Here is a 23,092-nt window from a genome sequence, read left to right as displayed (position 1 = left end):
TAAAAAAATAAAATAAAATAAAATGGGTTGAGATGTTCTGTGAACTTAGTCTTAATTGTCCTATATTCATTAAAGGGAAATTAATTTGGACCTGTATCTTTTCATTGAGACTGGCCCTAGACCTGGCGGTACGCCTAGAATGGCCTAGGCCCTAGACCTGGCGGTACGCACACTCGGCTCTAGCCTGGGTTCGAATCCCGACCCACCTATAAACGGTCATCCCGGTGTTTCACAGACAGGGTGATCCGCGTCCATGTTTGTGCCGTCCCTCGGATGGATGTTAAACGGGAGTCCCTTCTGTTTGCTTTTGTTGGTGAACATCAAAGATCCCAGGGTGTCCTTTGTGAAGAGCAGGCGAGCTATCGCCGGCACTCTGGCCAAGTTCCAAACTCCTTCCCTGACTTCCTGTGCCCAAGTGGCGACCCGTTAGGGATTGTAACCCGAGTCGAGGAACCGCTTCGGTTGGTCCGACCCTCTGTATGTTTTCATGATCTTTACATTTTTCAAAACAACCTTTTAGCGCAGTTGTGCAATAAGGGCTTGATGTAGGTACCCACTGGTCCGTGTGGTATTGTGCATCTTCCCATGCCACAAGTGTTGTCCTTGCCTTTCTACCTGAAACTTCTGAAGATCATACAATCTCCTTCAAGTTTCCAGGTCAACCTCAATGTGTAAGCACGTCACCTGCCCATAGCTCATCGCGAACTACTTGAATCCATGTGATTACCCAATATGGGGGACTTTCAAGACTCATCTTTCCAGGAAGTTCACAAACGCTCGTGTCGCAGAGACTGAAAGTTGTGGAATTGTGTAACTGGACCGACGAGACCCGTGTTGTATTGAGTAATATTGAGTAATATTGAGATTTAATATAGAACTGCAGTGAGTAATTTTGCCCCCGGGTGAAACAAGTGTGCATCTGGAAAATGGTGCTTATGACACATAAGGAATGTTATTCATATATGACGAATCGATTATTACTTTATATTCACATTAAACTTTTCAGTCTGTACTCCTGTAGATGTCATTATTTTGGCAGCAATGTGGAACATTTCCCTCTACAACTCTTCTTAAAGTGAAATGTAAAGTTTTGAGTCACCCACTTCACCCCTCGTGCTGAAAGGTGTTTGTTCTTCTTTGTTTTGTTTTCCAAGTATGGAAGGAGGAGAGCTTTTCACCAGAATTCAGGATCGAGGAGACCAAGCGTTCACCGAGCGAGGTACGATCAAGAAGGTTGTGTGAAGTTCCGTGGCCAAATCGAATGTCTATAGATACAATTTCGGGGAAGATCATTTGCTCCCGGAGACGCAGCTTTTGCAATGTTGGGGAAGTCGATGCCGAGAGTTTTTTTTTTGTTTTTTTTTTGGATGCCTTCGAAAAATGACAAGAGCTGTGCTAACTGAGGAATGTGGAAGCTTAATGGGTTAAAAATAAATAAATAAATAAATAAATAAATGGTCGTGGGAGATGTCGTATTGAAACCTTGCAAGTTGTGTTGTCAGTTATTTTCCTTTTTTGTGTAAAAATGATGATTTACCGTTAAGAGTTGATAAGTTTTGTGTTGTAATGAAGTAAGTAAAGAGGTGAGTAAGGAAAAAAGTTAAAATATGTAAAGATGTCTATGTGAGCCTTGAAATGCGCACAATTTGCTTTCGAATTTTTTTTTTTATCGGTGGACCGAGGTTATGTGTTCATCCCGGTCTGTTCGTCTGTGAGCACGATATCTCAAAAGGTTGCAGATGTATACAGACGAAACTTGGTGGACAGGTTGGGTGTGTGGCTGGGACATATGTGGACAAAACCTGGTGGACAGGTTGGGCGTGTGGCAAGGACGAATTGATTAGATTTTGTTGAAGATCTGCATCTGGATATGAGAATCTTCACCATTGAGAATGAGGGCCAAAGCGATATATAGAATGATATCTCGAAGTTAGGGACAGATTCAGACAAAATTCGCTGGACGAATTGGTTTGGTGACAAGAACAAGCTGATTCGATTTTGGTTCAGGTCCGGATGCAGATCCAGCCTATCGGTGGGATACAAAACATAAACTGTTCAGCCTGGTGGAGGTGTGCGCTCTACCGAGTGCCTTCCTAGTTAGCTCACCTGGGACGAAGTTCAGGGGAGCTTATGCGATGACGCGTCGTCAGTCTGTCACTCCGTCAGTAAACACTTGAAACCTATTCTCAGAAACTGCTGATGGGATTGCGACCAAATTTGGCAAAATGATATTTGTTTAGTTGTGACTAAAGTTTGTTCACGGCATTAAAAAAAATCGGGTCTAAGAGGGCCTACTGGGGTCATAGTGGATCCAGGTTTGACTGCCCCCCACCCCCCCCCCCCCCCCCCCCCACACACACACAAAATAGGAATTTGCTCTTTCCTCTGAAACTACACACACTATTTCGATGAAACTTGACCATAACCTCCTTCATCACACGTAAGATGTACCAACGTTGGTTCACGGCCTTAAAAAAAACTGCCCCTTTAGGGATCTACCGGGGGGGGGGGGGGGTTGCCCCCCAAAATAGGTATTTGCTTTCTTCTCAGAACCTACACACACGATTTTGATGAAACTTTACCACAACCATCATCATCCGTGATGTACCAATGTTTGTTCGAGGCATTGGAAAAATTGGAGTCTGAGGAGGTACACGGGGTAGGAGAGGGGTGGCGTTGTCCCCCAAAATAGGTATTTTTTTTGTTTGTTTGTTTAAAGTCTTATTATTATGTTAGTATGATTGTACATGCTGCCCTGGCTTCTAGCAACCATTGAAATTGGTTTAAAATACCTTTAGTCAGTGTAGTATACTGTTTATTCTACCAGGTGAGCACCAGGGGTATTGCCCCTATGTTTCAAACTTGTTTTGTGACGGTGATACTGTACTATACTCTTCACTGAAAACTGAAGCGACAACTTTTAAACTGTAAGACAAACTATGGCTTCATAATTAAACTTCATACTTAAACCTTGTTTGGTATGTGTTTGCAAACCATGTCTATTGAGGAGAGAAAAACAATCGAGAAATTGATGTAATGTTAGAATCTTCTTCACTTCATCCAAGCCATTTTGGAAATTCGCATTCAAATCTCGTCTCCCACAGAATAAGCATACATGTCTGCACGATGAAACATCCTCTACAAATTGGCTACCCATGTGCAAGTCATTTAGGAATAGCTGCGCATCCCTTAACATCAAATTAGTTGATTCTTGCATTGAGATGGTTCGGGGGATGGGTGAATGCGACAACCGTTGCTTCCCACCCAGTTCAACGTTGGTACATCACGGGTGATGAATGTTGTGCTCAAGTTTCATCGAAATTGCGTGTGTAGTTTCTGAGAAGAAAGCAAATACCTATCTTGGGGGAACCCCCGCAGATCCCCAAAGGCGCAGATTTTTTTTAATGCCGTGAACAAACTTTGGAACACCATGGGTGGTGAAGGTTGTGGTCAAGTTTCATCAACATTGTGTGTGTGTAGTTTCAGAAAAGAAAGCAAATACCTATTTTGGGGGAGTCAAACCTGGACCCTCTTTGACCCCCCATATACCCCTTTCGACTTTGATTTTCTTAGTGCTGTGAACAAACTTTAGTACATCACGGGTGATGAAGGTTGTGCTCAAGTTTCATCTAAATATTTTGTGTAGTTTCAGAGGTAAAATCAAATTCCTATTTTAGGGGGTCAAACCTGGATCCACTTTGACCCCGGTAAACCTCCTTATACCCTGATATTTTTTAATGCCGTGAACAAACTTTAATCGCAACACAACAAATATAATTTGTGCCAAATTTGGTCGCAATCTCATCAGCGGTTTCGGAGAAGAAGTTTCAAGTGTGTACGGGCTGACTGACGGACGGACAACGCACCATTATTACATAAGCTCCCCTGAACTTCGTTCCAGGTGAGCTAACTAGAACAACACTCTTCGACGTCACGACGTCGACCGATATGCCTCCGTCAACATTATTATGTCATTATAATACTTGTACCAAGTTTTAATTTAAATCCCTTCAGCTGTTCACAAGTTATCACATTTTTACTTGACATGACCTCTGCCTTTGGCCTTTGTTGGGGTCCTCTGCCTCAGGACCCCAAAAATCGAATCAGTTTATCTTTACATCTTTATACATACACTACATGGCCAAAAGTATGTGGACACACGAACATCTCATTCCAAAATCATGGGCATTAATATGGAGTTGGTCCCCCCTTTGCTGCTATAAAAGCCTCCACTCTTCTGGGAAGGCTTTCCACTAGAAGTTGGAACATTGCTGCGGGGATTTGCTTCTATTCAGCCACAAGAGCCAAGCTTCAGGCACTGATGTTGGGCGACCACACCGATGTCAACAAACCATTTCTGTATGAACTCGCTATTGCACGGGGGACATTGTCATGCTGAACAGCAAAGTGCCTTCCCCAAACTGTTGCCACAAAGTTGGAAGCACAACTTCGTCTAGAATGTCATTGTATGTTGTAGGGTTAAGATTTCCCTTCACTGGAACTAAGGGGCGTAGCCCGAACCATGAAAAACAGCCCCAGACCATTATCCCTCCTCCACCAAACTTTACAGTTGGCACGATGCATTTGGGCAGGTAGCGTTCTCCTGGCATCCGCCAAACCCAGACCTGTCCGTCGGACTGCCAGATGGTGAAGCGGGGTTCATCACTCCAGAGAACGCGTTTCCACTGCTCCAGAGTCCAATGGACTTTACACCACGCCAGCTGACGCTTAGCATTGCACATGATGATCTTTGGCTTGTGTGCGGCTGCTCGGCCTTGGAAACCCATTTCATGAAGCTCCCGACGAACAGTTGTTGTGCTGACGTTGCTTCCAGAGGCAGTTTGGAACTCGGCAGTGAGTGTTGCAACCGAGGACAAATGGATTTCATGTGCTATGTGCTTCAGCACTCGGCGGTCCCATTCTGTGAGCTTGTGTGGCCTTCCACACGTCAGAATTACAACTCATGCCCACAAAGTCGCTCACACACTTCTGCATGATGTCCGAGATTGAACTCAATTTAACAAGGTTGGGACATCCATATGGAGGTGTGTTTGTGCTAACCAAAACCACCCACCGTCTGCTGAACAACTGGAAGTGTTCCTGGTTGAAGAATGGTGCAAAATCCAACAGCAACAGCTGGATTGTCTTTTTGTGGATGACAAGACATATCCAGACTTTATCAAGTGGTCACGCATGTTATTAAAGCAATTTCCGCCAACGTAAACCTTTCTGTGATCATTTATGGAGCGACGTCCATTGCCAAGTTGCACGCTCACACGTTGTTTTGGTATACCAGTTCATGTTTGGCCTTCGCTGACATCAGGTTTGTTTATGGGGTGCACAGTATATCAATGTACTGGTCCTCTTCAACAAGAATAGGAACACGTATAAACATGGGCAGCATGAGGGGGCACCGACCGACCTGTCTGCATTGTAAAAACGATGCATACCTCTAAACTTGCTGTTTTTGTGAGTGTATAATAATACATGAACATAGTCTTGTTAAACTTTTAATAACAATCTGTTCTTAATGATGTTTTTTGTACTTGTAAGTGATATTGATGATTTGAAAATATCTTTTGTTTGCAGAAGCATCCGAGATAATGCGAGACATTGGAAAAGCAATTCAGTTCCTGCATTCCACGAATATTGCACACAGAGACGTTAAGGTACAATTAATGCTGTAAAGGCGTTAATATTGATTCTTCAGTTTGGTCAACAATCTTCAATACGGGACTTTCAAAATGACGTTATCCGCCCCAGAATGCTCGTCGTGCATGCGCAGAAACCCCTGGAAATAGCGATCCTCGGTGCATGCAAACTTCTATCGTGTGTTTGCGTGTGTGTGTTTGCGCGCGTGTGTGTGTGTGTGTGTGTGTGTGTTAGTTATGGATTGTTACCTAAAATAGCCCACAAAGCTTCGAAAAGAAGCTGAAAATACTTGGAAGGGTACCTGAGAAAAAGCTGGGCTATGCCTTTGCACAACAAAAGAGTTGCAGCGAGACACCGTATCTGCTTTGGGTGTTTCTGAACACTGGTGGGCAGGTTATACAGTGCAATCAGAAAGTATTCAGACCCCTTCACTTTTTTCACATTTTGTTATGTTGCAGCCTTATGCTGAAATCGTTTAAATTCATTTTTTCCCTCATCAATCTACACTCAATACCCCATAATGACAAAGAGAAAACAGGATTTTAGAAAGTTTTGGAAATTTATTAAAAAGAAAAAAATGAAATATCACATTGACATAAGTATTCATACCCTTAACTCAGTGCATAGTAACTTAGTTGAAGCACCTTTGGCAGCGATTACAGCCTCGAGTCTTCTTGGGTATGACGCGACAAGCTTTGCACACCTGGCTTTGGGGATTTTCTGTGCCATTCTTCTCTGCAGATCCTCTCAAGCTCTGTCAGGTTGGATGGGGACCGTCAGTGGACAGCCATTTTCAGGTCTCTCCAGAGATGTTCGATTGTGTTCAAGTCAGGGGTCTGGCTGGGCCACTCAAGGACTTTCACAGAGTTGTCCCTAAGCCACTCCTGCGTTGTCTTGGCTGTGTGCTTCGGGTAAATCTGTACTTTGCTCCGTTCATTGTTCCCTCAACCCTGACCAGTCCCCCAGTCCCTGCTGCTGAAAAACACCCCCACAGCCTGATGCTCCCACCACCATGCTTCACTGTTGGGATGGTATTGGGCAGGTGATGAGCGGTGCCTGCTTTCCTACAGACATGACGCTTAGAACGTATCCCCAACAGTTCCATCTTGGTTTCATCAGACCACAGAATCTTGTTTTTCACAGTCGGAGAGTCCTTTAGGTGCTTTTTTGCAAACTCCAAGCGGGCTTTCATGTGTCTTTCACTGAGGGGAGGCTTCTGTCTGGCCACTCTGCCTAAAGCCCAGATCGGTGGAGTGTTGCAGTGATGGTTGTCCTTCTGGAAGTTTCTCCCATCTCCACACAGGATCTCTGGAGCTCAGCCAGAGTGACCATCGGGTTCTTGGGCACCTCTCTTACCAAGGCCCTCTCCCCCGATTGCTCAGTTTGGCCGGGCTCTAGGAAGAGTCCTGGTTGTTCCAAACTTCTTCCATTTAAGAATTATGGAGGCCACTGTGCTCTTGGGAACCTTCAATGCAGCAGATTTTGTTTTTGTAGGCTTCCCCAGATCTGTGCCTCGACACAATCCTGTCTCTGAGCTCTGCAGGCAGTTCCTTCGACCTCATGGCTCGGTTTTTGCTCTGATATGCATTGTCAGCTGTGAGACCTTATATAGACAGGTGTGTGCCTTTGTCCAATCAATTGCATTTACCACAGGTGGACTCCAAACAAGGTGTAGAAACATCTTAAAGATGATCAAGAGAAATGGGAGGCACTTAAGCTAAATTTCAAGTGTCATAGCAAAGGGTATGAATACTTATGTCAATGTGATATTTCAGTTTTTTCTTTTTAATAAATTTGCAAAACTTTCTAAAATCCTGTTTTCTCTTTGTCATTATGGGGTATTGAGTGTAGATTGATGAGGGAAAAAATGAATTTAAACGATTTCAGCATAAGGCTGCAACATAACAAAATGTGAAAAAAGTGAAGGGGTCTGAATACTTTCTGAATGCACTCACTGTATGTGGGGCTTGTGAATGCATGGGGTAAGTTTAAAATCAACCTTGGAAAATGATATTACTATTAATAATGTTGTTCATTATTGTTATTCACGTTTAAATACGGGATGTTTTTATCTTAATTGTAAACTACTGAATAAAATCAAGGTGGGGGCATTGCCTCCCTTCCCCCTCCCCCCCCCCCCCCCCCCCCCCCCCACAAACTCCGCCGATGGTTCTAGTGCCACAGATAAATTATACTAGATTTTTGCATCTATTGTGCTAAAAGGAGGTGTGTGTGTGTGTGTGTGTGTGTGTGTGTGTGTGTGTGTGTGTGTGTGTGTGTGTGTGTGTGTGTGTGTGTGTGTGCGCGCGTGCGTGCGTGCGTGTGTGTGCGTGCGTGCGTGCGTGTGTGTGTGTGTGTGTGTGTGTGTGTGTGTGTGTGCGCGTGCGCGCGCTGCCGCTCCCTTGTATAAACGGAAAATTTTAGGAACTCGACACCTCATATCCACGAATATTTCTCGAATTTCCTGTATTTCTGAGTCCGATTCGCACGCAGGAACAGAACAATTCTGGTTAACCATTTTGACATTGCCGCTCTTTCGTTTAAATGGTGAAAATTATGTTTGAAAGATGATTTGAATTCCAGATTTCATCCTCGTGACGGCAGGTCAAAAGTGCCCCGGCTAGCAGAAAGGAGTCGCTGAAAACGTACGCACAGCACTTGTGTGGAAGGCCTCGTCAGCAGTCATACGTCATTTTGAAAGTCCCGTCATTTTGAAAGTCCCGTCATTTTGAAAGTCCCGTCATTTTGAAAGTCCCGTCATTTTGAAAGTCCCGTCATTTTGAAAGTCCCGTCATTTTGAAAGACCCGTCATTTTGAAAGACCCGTCATTTTTAAAGTCCCGTCATTTTTAAAGTCCCGTCATTTTTAAAGTCCCGTCATTTTGAAAGTCCCGTCATTTTGAAAGACCCGTCATTTTGAAAGTCCCGTCATTTTGAAAGTCCCGTCATTTTGAAAGTCCCGTCATTTTGAAAGACCCGTCATTTTTAAAGTCCCGTCATTTTGAAAGACCCGTCATTTTGAAAGACCCGTCATTTTGAAAGACCCGTCATTTTTAAAGTCCCGTCATTTTTAAAGTCCCGTCATTTTTAAAGTCCCGTCATTTTTAAAGTCCCGTCATTTTGAAAGTCCCGTCATTTTGAAAGTCCCGTCATTTTGAAAGTCCCGTCATTTTGAAAGACCCGTCATTTTGAAAGTCCCGTCATTTTGAAAGTCCCGTCATTTTGAAAGTCCCGTCATTTTGAAAGACCCGTCATTTTGAAAGACCCGTCATTTTGAAAGTCCCGTCATTTTGAAAGACCCGTCATTTTGAAAGACCCGTCATTTTGAAAGACCCGTCATTTTGAAAGTCCCGTCATTTTGAAAGACCCGTCATTTTGAAAGTCCCGTCATTTTGAAAGTCCCGTCATTTTGAAAGACCCGTCATTTTGAAAGACCCGTCATTTTGAAAGTCCCGTCATTTTGAAAGACCCGTCATTTTTAAAGTCCCGTCATTTTGAAAGTCCCGTCATTTTGAAAGACCCGTCATTTTGAAAGTCCCGTCATTTTGAAAGTCCCGTCATTTTGAAAGTCCCGTCATTTTGAAAGTCCCGTCATTTTGAAAGTCCCGTCATTTTGAAAGTCCCGTCATTTTGAAAGACCCGTCATTTTGAAAGTCCCGTCATTTTGAAAGACCCGTCATTTTGAAAGACCCGTCATTTTGAAAGTCCCGTCATTTTGAAAGACCCGTCATTTTAAAAGTCTCGTCATTTTTAAAGTCCCGTCATTTTGAAAGTCCCGTCATTTTGAAAGACCCGTCATTTTGAAAGTCCCGTCATTTTGAAAGTCCCGTCATTTTGAAAGTCCCGTCATTTTGAAAGTCCCGTCATTTTGAAAGTCCCGTCATTTTGAAAGTCCCGTCATTTTGAAAGTCCCGTCATTTTGAAAGTCCCGTCATTTTGAAAGTCCCGTCATTTTGAAAGACCCGTCATTTTGAAAGTCCCGTCATTTTGAAAGACCCGTCATTTTGAAAGTCCCGTCATTTTGAAAGTCCCGTCATTTTGAAAGACCCGTCATTTTGAAAGTCCCGTCATTTTGAAAGACCCGTCATTTTGAAAGACCCGTCATTTTGAAAGACCCGTCATTTTGAAAGTCCCGTCATTTTGAAAGTCCCGTCATTTTGAAAGTCCCGTCATTTTGAAAGTCCCGTCATTTTGAAAGTCCCGTCATTTTGAAAGTCCCGTCATTTTGAAAGACCCGTCATTTTGAAAGTCCCGTCATTTTGAAAGACCCGTCATTTTGAAAGACCCGTCATTTTGAAAGTCCCGTCATTTTGAAAGTCCCGTCATTTTGAAAGTCCCGTCATTTTGAAAGTCCCGTCATTTTGAAAGACCCGTCATTTTGAAAGACCCGTCATTTTGAAAGTCCCGTCATTTTGAAAGACCCGTCATTTTGAAAGTCCCGTCATTTTGAAAGACCCGTCATTTTGAAAGTCCCGTCATTTTGAAAGACCCGTCATTTTGAAAGACCCGTCATTTTGAAAGTCCCGTCATTTTGAAAGACCCGTCATTTTGAAAGTCCCGTCATTTTGAAAGACCCGTCATTTTGAAAGTCCCGTCATTTTGAAAGACCCGTCATTTTGAAAGTCCCGTCATTTTGAAAGTCCCGTCATTTTGAAAGTCCCGTCATTTTGAAAGACCCGTCATTTTGAAAGACCCGTCATTTTGAAAGTCCCGTCATTTTGAAAGTCCCGTCATTTTTAAAGTCCCGTCATTTTTAAAGTCCCGTCATTTTGAAAGTCCCGTCATTTTGAAAGTCCCGTCATTTTGAAAGTCCCGTCATTTTGAAAGTCCCGTCATTTTGAAAGACCCGTCATTTTGAAAGACCCGTCATTTTGAAAGTCCCGTCATTTTGAAAGTCCCGTCATTTTGAAAGTCCCGTCATTTTCAAAGTCCCGTCATTTTCAAAGTCCCGTCATTTTCAAAGTCCCGTCATTTTGAAAGTCCCGTCATTTTGAAAGTCCCGTCATTTTGAAAGTCCCGTCATTTTGAAAGTCCCGTCATTTTCAAAGTCCCGTCATTTTCAAAGTCCCGTCATTTTGAAAGTCCCGTCATTTTGAAAGTCCCGTCATTTTGAAAGTCCCGTCATTTTGAAAGTCCCGTCATTTTGAAAGTCCCGTCATTTTGAAAGACCCGTCATTTTGAAAGACCCGTCATTTTGAAAGACCCGTCATTTTCAAAGTCCCGTCATTTTGAAAGCCCCGTCATTTTGAAAGCCCCGTCATTTTGAAAGCCCCGTCATTTTGAAAGCCCCGTCATTTTGAAAGCCCCGTCATTTTGGAAGCCCCGTCATTTTGAAAGCCCCGTCATTTTGAAAGCCCCGTCATTTTGAAAGCCCCGTCATTTTGAAAGCCCCGTCATTTTGAAAGCCCCGTCATTTTCAAAGTCCCGTCATTTTCAAAGTCCCGTCATTTTCAAAGTCCCGTCATTTTCAAAGTCCCGTCATTTTCAAAGTCCCGTCATTTTCAAAGTCCCGTCATTTTCAAAGTCCCGTCATTTTCAAAGTCCCGTCATTTTCAAAGTCCCGTCATTTTCAAAGTCCCGTCATTTTCAAAGTCCCGTCATTTTCAAAGTCCCGTCATTTTCAAAGTCCCGTCATTTTCAAAGTCCCGTCATTTTCAAAGTCCCGTCATTTTCAAAGTCCCGTCATTTTGAATGTCCCGTATTTAACATAGTTTAGTCACATTATTACCCTTTTGACATTTATTGTTATGGATGTGCTGCCTCAAAGTCCCAAGTAGATCATTCGATGATCCATGACAAAAGTCTTCACACACGTATTCCTCTTGTTTGGAGAGAACCTTCAATCAAATTGCAAACTGTGCGTTTTGGTCAACTTTTCAACTTTTGCAATTGAGAAATATGTATTCTCTTTTATAAATATCCTCTTTCATAACCATGTTCTGTGATATTTGCATTATTTCAATAGTTTGAATAGTGTGAGAGAGTGTGAGTGTGAGAGAGTGAGTGTGAGAGAGTGAGTGTGAGAGAGTGAGTGTGAGAGAGTGAGGGTGAGAGAGTGAGTGGGTGAGAGTGTGAGAGAGTGAGTGTGAGAGAGTGAGTGTGAGAGAGTGAGTGTGAGAGAGAGAGTGTGAGAGAGAGAGTGTGAGAGAGAGAGTGTGAGAGAGAGAGTGTGAGAGAGAGAGAGTGTGAGAGAGTGAGTGTGAGAGAGTGAGTGTGAGAGAGTGAGTGTGAGAGAGTGAGTGTGAGAGAGTGAGTGTGAGCGAGTGAGTGTGAGCGAGTGAGTGTGAGCGAGTGAGTGTGAGCGAGTGAGTGTGAGCGAGTGAGTGTGAGAGAGTGAGTGTGAGAGAGTGAGTGTGAGAGGGAGTTTGTGTGTTTTGGTTGTTATCTACATATGCGGGTTTCAGAAGGTGGAACGGAGTCCGCCCAGGTCTCGAAGTGTCCATCTCTGTTTCTTTGAGGGAACATGGTTCATGCACAAATTAGTTCTCAAGGTTTTGTTCTGACAGCTTCTAATTGCAGTTTGTTTGTAGTAATATTCCCAGGGATGGGTTTTAAGATCCCTGCAATGCTCTTTATTCCCGTTGCTCCAATTATCACTGGTACAATTTTGGTGCTCTTCAGCTTCCAGAATCTTTTCACTTCATTTTTGAAGTCTTGGTTGTTAGTCATTTTCTAGATTTCTACTTTGTTTCAGCCAAAATTGCTGAGTACTGACACCTCAATGAGCAATGCCTTCTTTTATTTTTTTTGTACCTCAGTACTATATCCGGGCGCAATGCTTTGTTTTCTATGTTCACGCTTGATGGGATCACTAGTTCCTTGTTTCGTGCTTGAGCATTACCTCCTTGTTTTCAGTGATTGTGTGTGTGTGTATGTGTGTCAGCCAGAGAATTTGCTGTACACATCAATAAGGCCCAATGCTGTTCTGAAGCTCACCGACTTTGGTTTTGCAAAGGAAACTTTGAATAACAAGTCACTTGCCACTCCTTGTTATACTCCTTACTATGTGGGTAAGTGTGACATTGCTCAAAACTGGGGGGAAAAACTGGAAAACGTTTTTTTTGACAAAGGGTTATGCCCAAAACGTTGATCGTGTTTATTTTAAAGCAGTGTATTTTTCACCATTATCTTTCTTTTATGATGTTTCACCGATGCAGATTATCCCCTTTATATATGTATGTATATATATACAGTCACGTGAAAAAGTAAGAACACCCCATGTAAAGTTTTGACTTTTTCAACATATTTCAACATACAGCTATTTGATCTTCATTTCAACAATATTGATAGATAACGGTGATATAATATAACAAATATCATGAAACATTTACATTTTGTAGTCCATTGTATCTATCTATAATTCCACTAATCTCTGTGTGTATGTTTGTTTGTATGTTTGTATGTTTGTATGTTTGTCTGTGACCGCTGTTTCTCGACAACTACCGGTCCGATATACTTGAAACTTGCCAGGTATATTGCTGGGGACCCGAGGATGTGCCTTTTCAAGGTTTTAAATTAATCGCAGAAGTAGTTACCGAGCTATGTCCAAAAAACGATTCAACCAATCAGAGAGCAGCGAGCTATCACGTGTGCCGAACGTGGCGAACAGACTCTGCCTCGGATGGCACATTTGAGAGCGTATTCATTTATTTCCCGTCGGCAAACTATGTTGCCGTTAAACTATGTTTTAAAACTAATAAAAACTAATTTGCGATTCATCGTATTCATCGCTTCACATTTGCGACAGTGAAGACTTCACTTCCGGCAGCCAATCACAGAACGCGTTGTTGCGAGCCCGAGAGCCTGCGCCATTACGGTTCGTAATTCGATTTCTTCCGGAGAAAATAATAATTTCTCGATTTCTTATGCGCATTATTTCTCCCAATTCAGTCAGAGCGAAGGGCGGAAGCGAAGAGCGTTGTTTTTTTTGTTTACGGGCGTACGGGCGGGGTAGAGCGTACGGGTAGCGTTTTTTTTTTTTTTTGGCAAGGAACGGGCACCCACGTACGGGCATGCCCTAGTAATTTAAATAAACATAAATGCAAATTTCGCATGTGGAAAAAGTAAGTACACCCCTACATTTATCACTACTTCAAATACCTAAAATTAGAATCAGGTGCACCAGCTGAGGTGCAAATGATTAGAACATCGTTAGAGAGGATCTTGGAGGAACCTGTCTTATTTAAACCTCAGACATTTAGTTTGGTTTGCTCTTTGTTGTTGAAGTGTGCGGCATCACCATGCCGAGATCAAAAGAGCTCCCTGAGGCCTTCAGAAAGAAGGTTATGGATGTCCACGAGTCTGGGAAGGGATTTTAAAAGATCTCCAAACAATTTGAAATCAATCATTTGACTGTCCGGAAGATCATCGACAAGTGGAGAAGATTCCAAACAACTGCCAACTTGTTCAGGACAGGCCGCCCCAGCAAGTTCAGCCCGAGAGCAGACCGCAAGATGCTGAAAGAAGTCTCTAAGAACCCCAGAATGTCATCACGGGACCTACAGGTAGCTCTTGCCACTGTTGATGTCAAAGTGCACGAGTCTACCATTAGAAAGAGGCTGCACAAATTTGATCTACATGGGAGGTGTGCCAGGAGGAAACCTTTGCTGTCCAGAAAGAACATCAGGGCAAGACTAAAGTTTGCCAATGAACACCGAGGCAAAGACCAACACTTCTGGAACAATGTGCTCTGGACAGATGAGTCAAAGGTAGAGATATTTGGCCACAGTACCAGAAGACATGTTTGGCGAAAACCAAAGACAGCATTTGACCACAAGAACATGATACCAACTGTAAAGCGTGGTGGAGGAAATATTATGGTTTGGGGCAGCTTTGCTGAATCAGGGCCTGGGCAGCTCACCATCATAGAATCCACTATGAATTCTTCATTGTACCCGAGGGTGCTTGAGGATAATGTGAGGCCATCTGTCGGAAAGTTGAAGCTCAACCGAAGGTGGACCTTGCAACATGACAATGACCCTAAACATACCAGTAAATCCACCAAGGAATGGCTGAAAAGAAAGAAATGGAGGGTTCTGGAATGGCCAAGTCAAAGCCCGGATCTAAATCCCATCGAGATGTTGTGGGGGGATTTGAAACGAGCTGTGCATGCAAGAAACCCCTCAAGCATCGCACAGCTGAAAGAATTCTGCATGGAGGAGTGGGCAAAAATTTCTCCCAGTCGATGTCAGAGACTGGTAGACAGTTATAAGAAACGCCTACTGGAGGTTGTTTCTGCCAAAGGGGGCAATACCACCAATTAGAGCCAAGGGTGTACTTACTTTTTCCACATGCGAAATTTGCATTTATGTTTATTTAAATTATACAATGGACTACAAAATGTAAATGTTTCATGGTATTTGTTATATTATATCACCTTTATCTATCAATATTGTTGAAATGAAGATCAAATAGCTGTATGGTGAAATATTTTGAAAAAGTCAAAACTTTACATGGGGTGTACTTACTTTTTCACGTGACTGTATATATATATATATATGTGTGTGTTGTTTGATTCCGGTGCCACAAGAGAAATTATACTCGATTTTGGGCATCCATTATTTGATTGGACAAGCACCATCCCGATGGGAGTGCTTTTTTTTTTTTTTTTCTGGTAAAGCAATTCGCTCTATGTGAAGTTAGAGCTGCTACGATATATTTGTGGCCTAAAGTACTTGTTGCTCACCTGCTCTTCATATTTTTTTTGTCTGTACCTTGATTTGTATGATTTTCTTTTCACTGAAGAAATCACTGAAGAAAAAAAATCATTGATTGCTCAAATATAATTTTTTTTTCTTTTTCTTACAGCTCCAGAAGTATTGGGGCCAGAGCGATATGACAAGTCATGTGACATGTGGTCATTGGGCGTCATCATGTATATTTTGTGAGTTTTAAAAAATTCATTCTTTGATATTCTCCTATTTTATAGAGTATTGGGTCAAACTGATTGATGCTTCAGAAGTGTTCAGGGAAAGGAATGATTTTCCAACAAATGCGCTCTTCTGCAGGCTTTGTGGATTTCCACCATTCTATTCAAACCATGGCCTTGCCATCTCTCCTGGTATGAAGAAGAGGATTCGTCTGGGACAGTACGAGTTCCCCAATCCTGAATGGGCTGATGTGTCAGAACAAGGTCCATTGATGTTTTACAAAGCAACCCGTATTTATTTAATATTTGTGAAGACCCGGGTTTTTTTCTTTCTGGCAGTCAAACAAAAGTCAATATCATTCCAAATAGGAAATGTACTATTTTTACCTCCGCCACCAAAGGTGGATAGAGGAGGTTATGTTTTCACCCTTGTCTGTCCGTTTGTTTGTTTGTTTGTTTGTTTGCAAACAAGATCTCTCAAAAATTTGTGGACGGATTCGGACGAACCTTGTTGGACAGGTTGAGTGTGTGACAAGGAAGAATCAATTCAATTTTGGTGAAGATCTGGATCCGGATCCGCTAGTATAATTTTTAAGTGATTCTTCACCATTGAGTGATATGGCCAACCAGGTGGAGTTATGCTCGCTACTGAGTGCCGTTCTAGTTAAGGATGTTATAAAGGACACATTCAACAGGCATGAATAACTAATGTAACGTGTTAAATAAGGTGGTGTAAGAGGCACTACAGCAACGGCGGTAAACCTCCAGAATTTTTTTTTCTACGACCTATAAAATCTTTATTTTATTTAAATTGAATGATAAACTTGAAAATTGTAGAACACAAATTAAATGATTGGTACTTTCAAAACCCTTCCGTTTAGCAGCACTTTGGCACAATATTATGGCATTTTACTTCATCACGACCAATCACATTTTCCGCACGTGGACCTTGCCCATGTACTTGTTGTATTATATTTATCTAGTTATATTCTTCTTCTTTGTCTTGTTATTACCTCCACCACCAAAGGTGGATGGAGGTTATGTTTTCACCCCTGTCTTTCCTTTTGTTTGTTTGTTTGTGAACAAAACATCTCAAAGTTGTGGACGGACTCGGACGAAATTTGGCAGAGAGGCAGCGTATGTGACAAGGACCAAATGATTAGATTTTGGTGAAGATCCGGTTTTGGATCCGGCTACTAGAATTTTTAAAGTGATTCTTCACCATTCGGAGATCGGGTTAAAAACAATACATAGTAGGATATCTCAAAAAGTTGTGGACGGATTTGGACGAAACTTGGTGGACAGGTTGTGTGTTTGACAAGGACTAATCGATCTGATTTTGGTGAAGATCTGAATATGGATTCGAATATTAAAATTATTTAATTTTTTAAGTGATTCTTCACCATTGAGTGATAGGCTAAAACCAACATATAGCAGGATATCTCAAAAGATTATGGTCGGATTTGGACGAAATCTGGTGGACCGGTTGTGTGTGTGACAAGGAAGAATCGATTCAATTTTGGTGAAGATCTGGATCCAGATCCGCTAGTATAATTATTTAATTACTAGCCGAAACCCGTGAAACATCCACGGAAGGGAGGATGTGGTGTATGGATAGAGTGTACCATTATGGATGGCATAGGGGATTTGCTTGTCCGAGTAAGAGTTAGGAAGAAAGATGAGAATGAATAGTGCGTATATGAACAACGTATTTATTGCAATCTACTTAAATGACAACGCTACGATATACTTTTGAAAAATGAATGGATTCGTAATAGGAATGGGCATAGCACCACTCTGGCCACACTGGCGCAGTGGTATGTGTCAATGGAAAGGAACAGCAGTAGAACCATAGACTTTTAAAAAATGAACGGATTAGTAAATCGACTGGAATTAGCCCCATACTGGCGCATTGGTAAGCGTCAATGTCAAGGCAGCGTAGTAGGAATATAATACAATGAACGCAGTATCAGAGGTTGAAATTATTTTAAAACTTCTGGATAAACAATGTTTGGGGTAATAGTCAAGCCTCTGACGACTCCTTGCGGCGTACTCGTATTATCAACCTTGATATACACATCTTTGAACGACCGTGCTCTTGAACATGCCACATATAACTGGCCGTGGGAGAAGACAGGAGCAGGCAAATAGATACCCAGTTTACGGAATGTTTAGAAATTATGGTAAACCCACCTGATGAGGTTATCGTACACCGCGATCGACGACACCGGCACAAATGCATGCTCAGGATTGTCCACTCAGTGGACGGCTTGCTGTCGCCTTCGACTGTCCAATCAGCGGACGGCTTGCTTCGCCTTCACCCAGCAGACGCCCAATACGATGACGTCGTAAGATGGCGTCGTATCGGCAGTTAATCGGATGCTTTTGGGCCCCAACGTCGGCTAATTCATATTTTTCGAGTATGCCTGTACGTGATAAACAAAGAGCGCGGTTCGTAGATCGTAAATCCATTAGTGCCGTGGGCATCGGGTCACTGGGTGCGGCGTAAAAGGGATAACAAAGTCGAGTCCTTACGCTATTATTATATAGATTTACGTGATTCCTCACCTTTGAGAGATCAGGCGGAAAGCGATAAATAACATGAAAGTTTAAAATGTTGTGGACGAGTTGGTTAGGTGACAAGAACAAGTCGATTGGTTCAGGTCCGAATCCAGATCCGGCCTATCAGTGGGATACAAATTATAAACTGTTCAGCCTGGCGGAGGTATATGTGTTCTACCGAGTGCCGCTCTAGTTTATTTTGTTTTGCTGCTTGCATTTTCATTATTTTTATCATTTGTAACTATATTCATTAATTTTATTTTGCAGTACTTCATAAACCATCCTTTTTATTGCATTTTCCCCTTTTTTTACAGCCAAACAAATCATTCGACATCTTTTAAAAACGGACCCGGGGGAGAGGATGACTATCACTGAGTTTATGACTCATCATTGGATAAATGTATGTTGCTTTCCATTCCTCCATCCTTGTGTTGTACGAACTACGAACACGCATTCCATCTTTCAACGTGTGCTGCCGTTCTATAAGTTTCAAGTTTCATGTTGCAGGTGTGAAAAAAACATCTGGACAACTGCACATCGTAATACTGCTGTTTGCTCCAAAAATACCTGAGGATTATCGGCAATTTGTGTTGCTCTTTTAACGGTTGTTCGTTGTGTTGAAAAGCGTATTCCTCAACTATGAAGATCGTCTTGTTAAAAAAAGGTGAACGATGCACAATGTGCTTTGTGTTGATGCCCTTATAACCTCTGTGCTCAACAGTCCATGGCAGTTCCACAAACACCTCTTTACACGAGTCGCGTACTCAAGGAAGAGAGGGAGACGTGGAATGAAGTGAAGGTAATTTTGTTTTTTCATGAACTCGCACAATACGCACACACACCTCCTCACCTTCACTACCTGTATGAGGAATTGTGCAACATTGTGCAAAAACCCAAACGTGTATCTGAGCATAAATACTTGGACATGATGATCGATAACAAATTGAAATGGAGTAGGAATTCCCAATTGTTGGCCCGTAAAACGAACCAAAAATTGTACTTTTATAAGAAACTAGCAGAAGTGCCGGGCGGGGGAGCGGGGGCGGGGGGCGGCAGTAGGAGGAGGAGGGGGAGGGGGGGAGGCAGGAAAAGAAGGGGTTCGTATATATGCTGGTTTGTGAATGTGGCGTTCATCACGTTTCTGAGTTGTGTGATGCTGATCAGGAAGAAGAAGAAGCCCTACTACCAACTTCATACACTTTTGGAATTGTTTGATTTATTTGTGTTCAAATGTCTGGTGATTGTTTTGTATTTATCTATGCGAATGTGTACTTGTATATAACTGTCATTAATTTTAAAAGGCTTCGGCACTATCGAGCGATTTTTTTATATTTATTTATTTATTTATTTATTTATTTTTAAACTCCAAAAAACCGATCTTTTTTTTTCATAATTTTTTTTTGGCCTAAAGCACTCCTGGCACTCACTGATCAACCTCTGAAAGTTTGACGAGATCCGTTCAGCCATCTCTGAGAAAAATGGCGACACACACACGCAGACAGACATCTCTCTCATATAGTAGATTGAACGAGTTTCACGTCAATAATGGCATTTTTGTTCTTTTCTATGAGGCCATGTTTCATTCCCATTTTAAAAGCTTGGAAAATGACTTGTGGTAGCCACTCAAAGTCCGTAAACTTTGCGGTTTCTGAATGATTTTGACTTGCTGAATCCGAAAATGGATGTTTACATTGAGGAAAAGTGGAACATGACCTACTTTTCAGACCTTAAAGGTCACCAAGAAAATATTCAATGCAGTAAGCATCAGGCCCATCAAGCCAACACCATTGTTGCCAGTATTATTCTTGTTTGTCTGTACTCTGTACTCTAGTCCAGTCCTCGGGGTCTTTAAGGGTCTTTTAGATCTTCGGGGTCTTTGGGTTCTATTAGATCTTCAGGGTCTTTTGGGTGTTTGGGTTTTCAGGATCTTTAAGGGTTATTTGGGTCTTTAGGGGTCTTAAAGGTCTTGGGGGACTTAAAGTGTCGTCAAAGGTCTGAGGGGTCTCAGCAGTCTAAAGGGTCAAAAGGTATATTCCAACAGTACGTAATTAAAAGTTCACAGACTGTGTTTTGGGGTGTTATTTTTATTTGAAGAAGAACAAGACGTTTTCGTCACAAATATACATACTTACAAACATACATAACCATATACATTTGTTCTATTATAATAAGATTTGTGAATGATCATTAAGACAGTTAAAAGCTCACCTCCACCGAAAATCTTTGCTCGACCAAGATGATCCCGCTTTCTACTTCCAGCAGCTCGGCATACGTGTTCTTTCTGCAAATTATGCAGGTCGGAGATAGAATGAGCTGACCTTTTTGGAAGCCCCTGCCTTTTCAATTCAGTACTGGCTGCAGTACTTGACCGTAATGTTTTCTTCGGTGGCTCAACAACTTCCTCTGACAAGGGTTGGGGTTCCTCATCCTCTCGCACTGATTTTGAGAGCACCTTGTCTGCCCTGGCGATCGATTCTTTATTTGTGAATCGTGCATGACATTTTCTGTGATATCCATACGTGCAAGACACCAAAGCAGTCAATTCCTGTGACCAAATACCAGTGTACAACAACAACATTCATTTTAAGGCCATTTTCCCTGCTAGAGCGGGGGTTAGCCTTGCGGTCCCCATGACAATCTTCTCCATTTTGCCATATTTTCTGCATCTCTCCTTGTTAACCCCCTTGCCCGCATTTCTTCTTCCACCATCTTTAGCCCAGTCTTTCTCCGTCTTCCCCGTCTTCTACTTCCTTCTACATTCATTTCCATCACTCTTCTCAACCAGTCACTTTCATCCTTCCTCAACACGTGACCAAACCATCTCAACCTGTTCCTCTTCACAGCATCAATCACAGGCTCTATTCCCATCATCTTTCGCAATTCATCATTTGTCTTCCTCTCTCTCAACGATACTCCGCACATCCACCGAACCATTCGCATTTCCACCCTTTCCAGCCTTCGTTGACCAAATATTTGACCAAATACCAGTGTGCTGCTCCGAAACATCTTTTTCCAGTCCATCTAGGTGTTTCCACTGCTCTGCACAGACTTTCACCTTATCCAAACTCTTCTCAGTGAACTATGGAACATTGGAAGATGCCGCGTCCGAACATATATGGATAATACAGTCCATATTTCATGATAAATCAAGAAATTGTTGTGAAATTAACGGGTGCTGCCACCTTGAATTTTCTCCATAATTTCTTCCTGCACAAGTCCGACTCACACAAGCCATAAGCCGGACCCTCCCTTTCTGGTGGAAAATATAAATCATCAGGAATAAGAGGTTACAATTACAGGCTTGCATTATACCAACATGGCATCATCAGATTGCATGGAAACATTTATAAGCACAAAACAGCAATAAAACGTTCATACATATAGGAATAGCAGTAAAGACTTTCTAACAACCTCTTTGCTCCACTTTGTCACAATGTAAACACTGACAATCATGTTTGGAATGCCAAAAAATACCAATAGCCAGAAAATGGTTTAGTTACTGAGTGGGTGCCACCGGATGAAACGATAGAGAGGAGTGTAGATTTTAATATCTACACTCCTCTCTATCACCCACATAACTTTGGGTCACAGTGTTTGCATCACCCATATAACTATGGATCACAGTGTTTGCGTCACCCATATAACTATGAGTCACAGTGTTTGCATCACCCATATAACTATGGGTCACAGTGTTTGGGTCACCCATATAACTTTTGGTCACAGTGTTTGGGTCACCCATATAACTTTGGGTCACAGTGTTTGGGTCACCCATTTAACTATGGGTCACAGTGTTTGGGTCATCCATATAACTTTTGGTCACAGTGTTTGGGTCACCCATATAACTTTGGGTCACAGTGTTTGGGTCACCCATATAACTATGGGTCACAGTGTTTGGGTCACCCATATAACTTTTGGTCACAGTGTTTGGGTCACCCATATAACTTTGGGTCACAGTGTTTGGATCGCCCATATAACTATGGGTCACAGTGTTTGGGTCACCCATATAACTATGAGTCACAGTGTTTGCATCACCCAAATAACTATGGGTCACAGTGTTTGGGTCACCCATATAACTATGGGTCACAGTTTGGGTCACCCATATAACTATGGGTCACTGTTTTTTTTTTATATTGCCTGTACGTACGCCAATAGTGCATATTAATGATATGATATCGAATCCCTTTCCCTGTACTCAGACTCGAGACATTAACCTGAACCTTGAATGAAGCACTGTCAGCTCTATGGTAAATATTGTTGTGTGTTGAAACTTGTGTTTGAAAAGAAAAGAAGAAAATAGACGTAATTTGATGTTGCGACATCGACCTCCTCGTTGACCGCCACCACCCACATTAAGTGTTTACTTACTCTAACTTTGACCTAAAACCTCAAGACCATTTCATCTCAATACCTAATCTGTAAATATGTATCATGGTACGTGTACTTAGTTTAGTTGAAATCCCTACCGTGATAACATTTTCACATGACATGACCTCTGACCTGTTGATGCCAAAATCTAATGAGTTCATCTTTGCATCATAATATTGCTATGGCACCGAGGTTCAGGGGTTACTATGAGGAGGTTCCTCAGACCTCAGACCTGAGGCCACTAGGCCACGGATAACTCTGCGGCCTGACGAGTTAAGTACAGTCCATGCAAGCATTTTCAGGATGCGTGCAGCCTTTCCCCATTGGTGCGCGCTCGAAGGGGGCGGTTCCCGCGATGCAGCTGGTGGAAAGTCCCATCGTCACTGAGGGAGCTTTCAGCATTGTCCCCGCCCCTCCTTTTTCCCATGCGGCGGCAAGGGCCAGCCCCCATCCTTCCAGAGACTGACGGACGGACGGACAGACAGACGGAGAACTCGAAAACATAATGCCTAGTCAGCGGAGACATAAAAACGACCAGGAAACTTTCCATGTTTGATGAATAATTCCATCAACTCCTTATACAAACACATCAGAATCAGCTGATCAGTATCAGGTGCATTTAACCATTCAACATATTGGATTAACT

General features: G+C 42.4%; 1 protein-coding gene across 1 annotated transcript in view; it reads left to right on the top strand.

Annotated features, from left to right (window-relative positions):
- LOC137437095 (MAP kinase-activated protein kinase 2) overlaps positions 1-23,092 on the top strand; it is a 103,713-nt gene that overhangs the window by 65,590 nt on the left and 15,031 nt on the right. The window contains exons 3-9 of the mRNA XM_068131462.2: positions 1,155-1,219; positions 5,590-5,669; positions 12,535-12,661; positions 15,459-15,534; positions 15,659-15,783; positions 18,396-18,481; positions 18,803-18,880. Of these exons, the coding sequence (XP_067987563.2) occupies positions 1,155-1,219; positions 5,590-5,669; positions 12,535-12,661; positions 15,459-15,534; positions 15,659-15,783; positions 18,396-18,481; positions 18,803-18,880 (637 nt within the window). The remainder of the gene's footprint in view (positions 1-1,154; positions 1,220-5,589; positions 5,670-12,534; positions 12,662-15,458; positions 15,535-15,658; positions 15,784-18,395; positions 18,482-18,802; positions 18,881-23,092) is intronic.

The sequence above is a fragment of the Myxine glutinosa genome, chromosome 11 (assembly GCF_964187855.1).
Source record: "Myxine glutinosa chromosome 11, kmMyxGlut1.1, whole genome shotgun sequence".
Taxonomy (NCBI): Eukaryota; Metazoa; Chordata; class Myxini; order Myxiniformes; family Myxinidae; genus Myxine; species Myxine glutinosa.
Note: the sequence above shows the minus strand (reverse complement) of the source record. Positions and strands in the feature narration are given on the sequence as shown.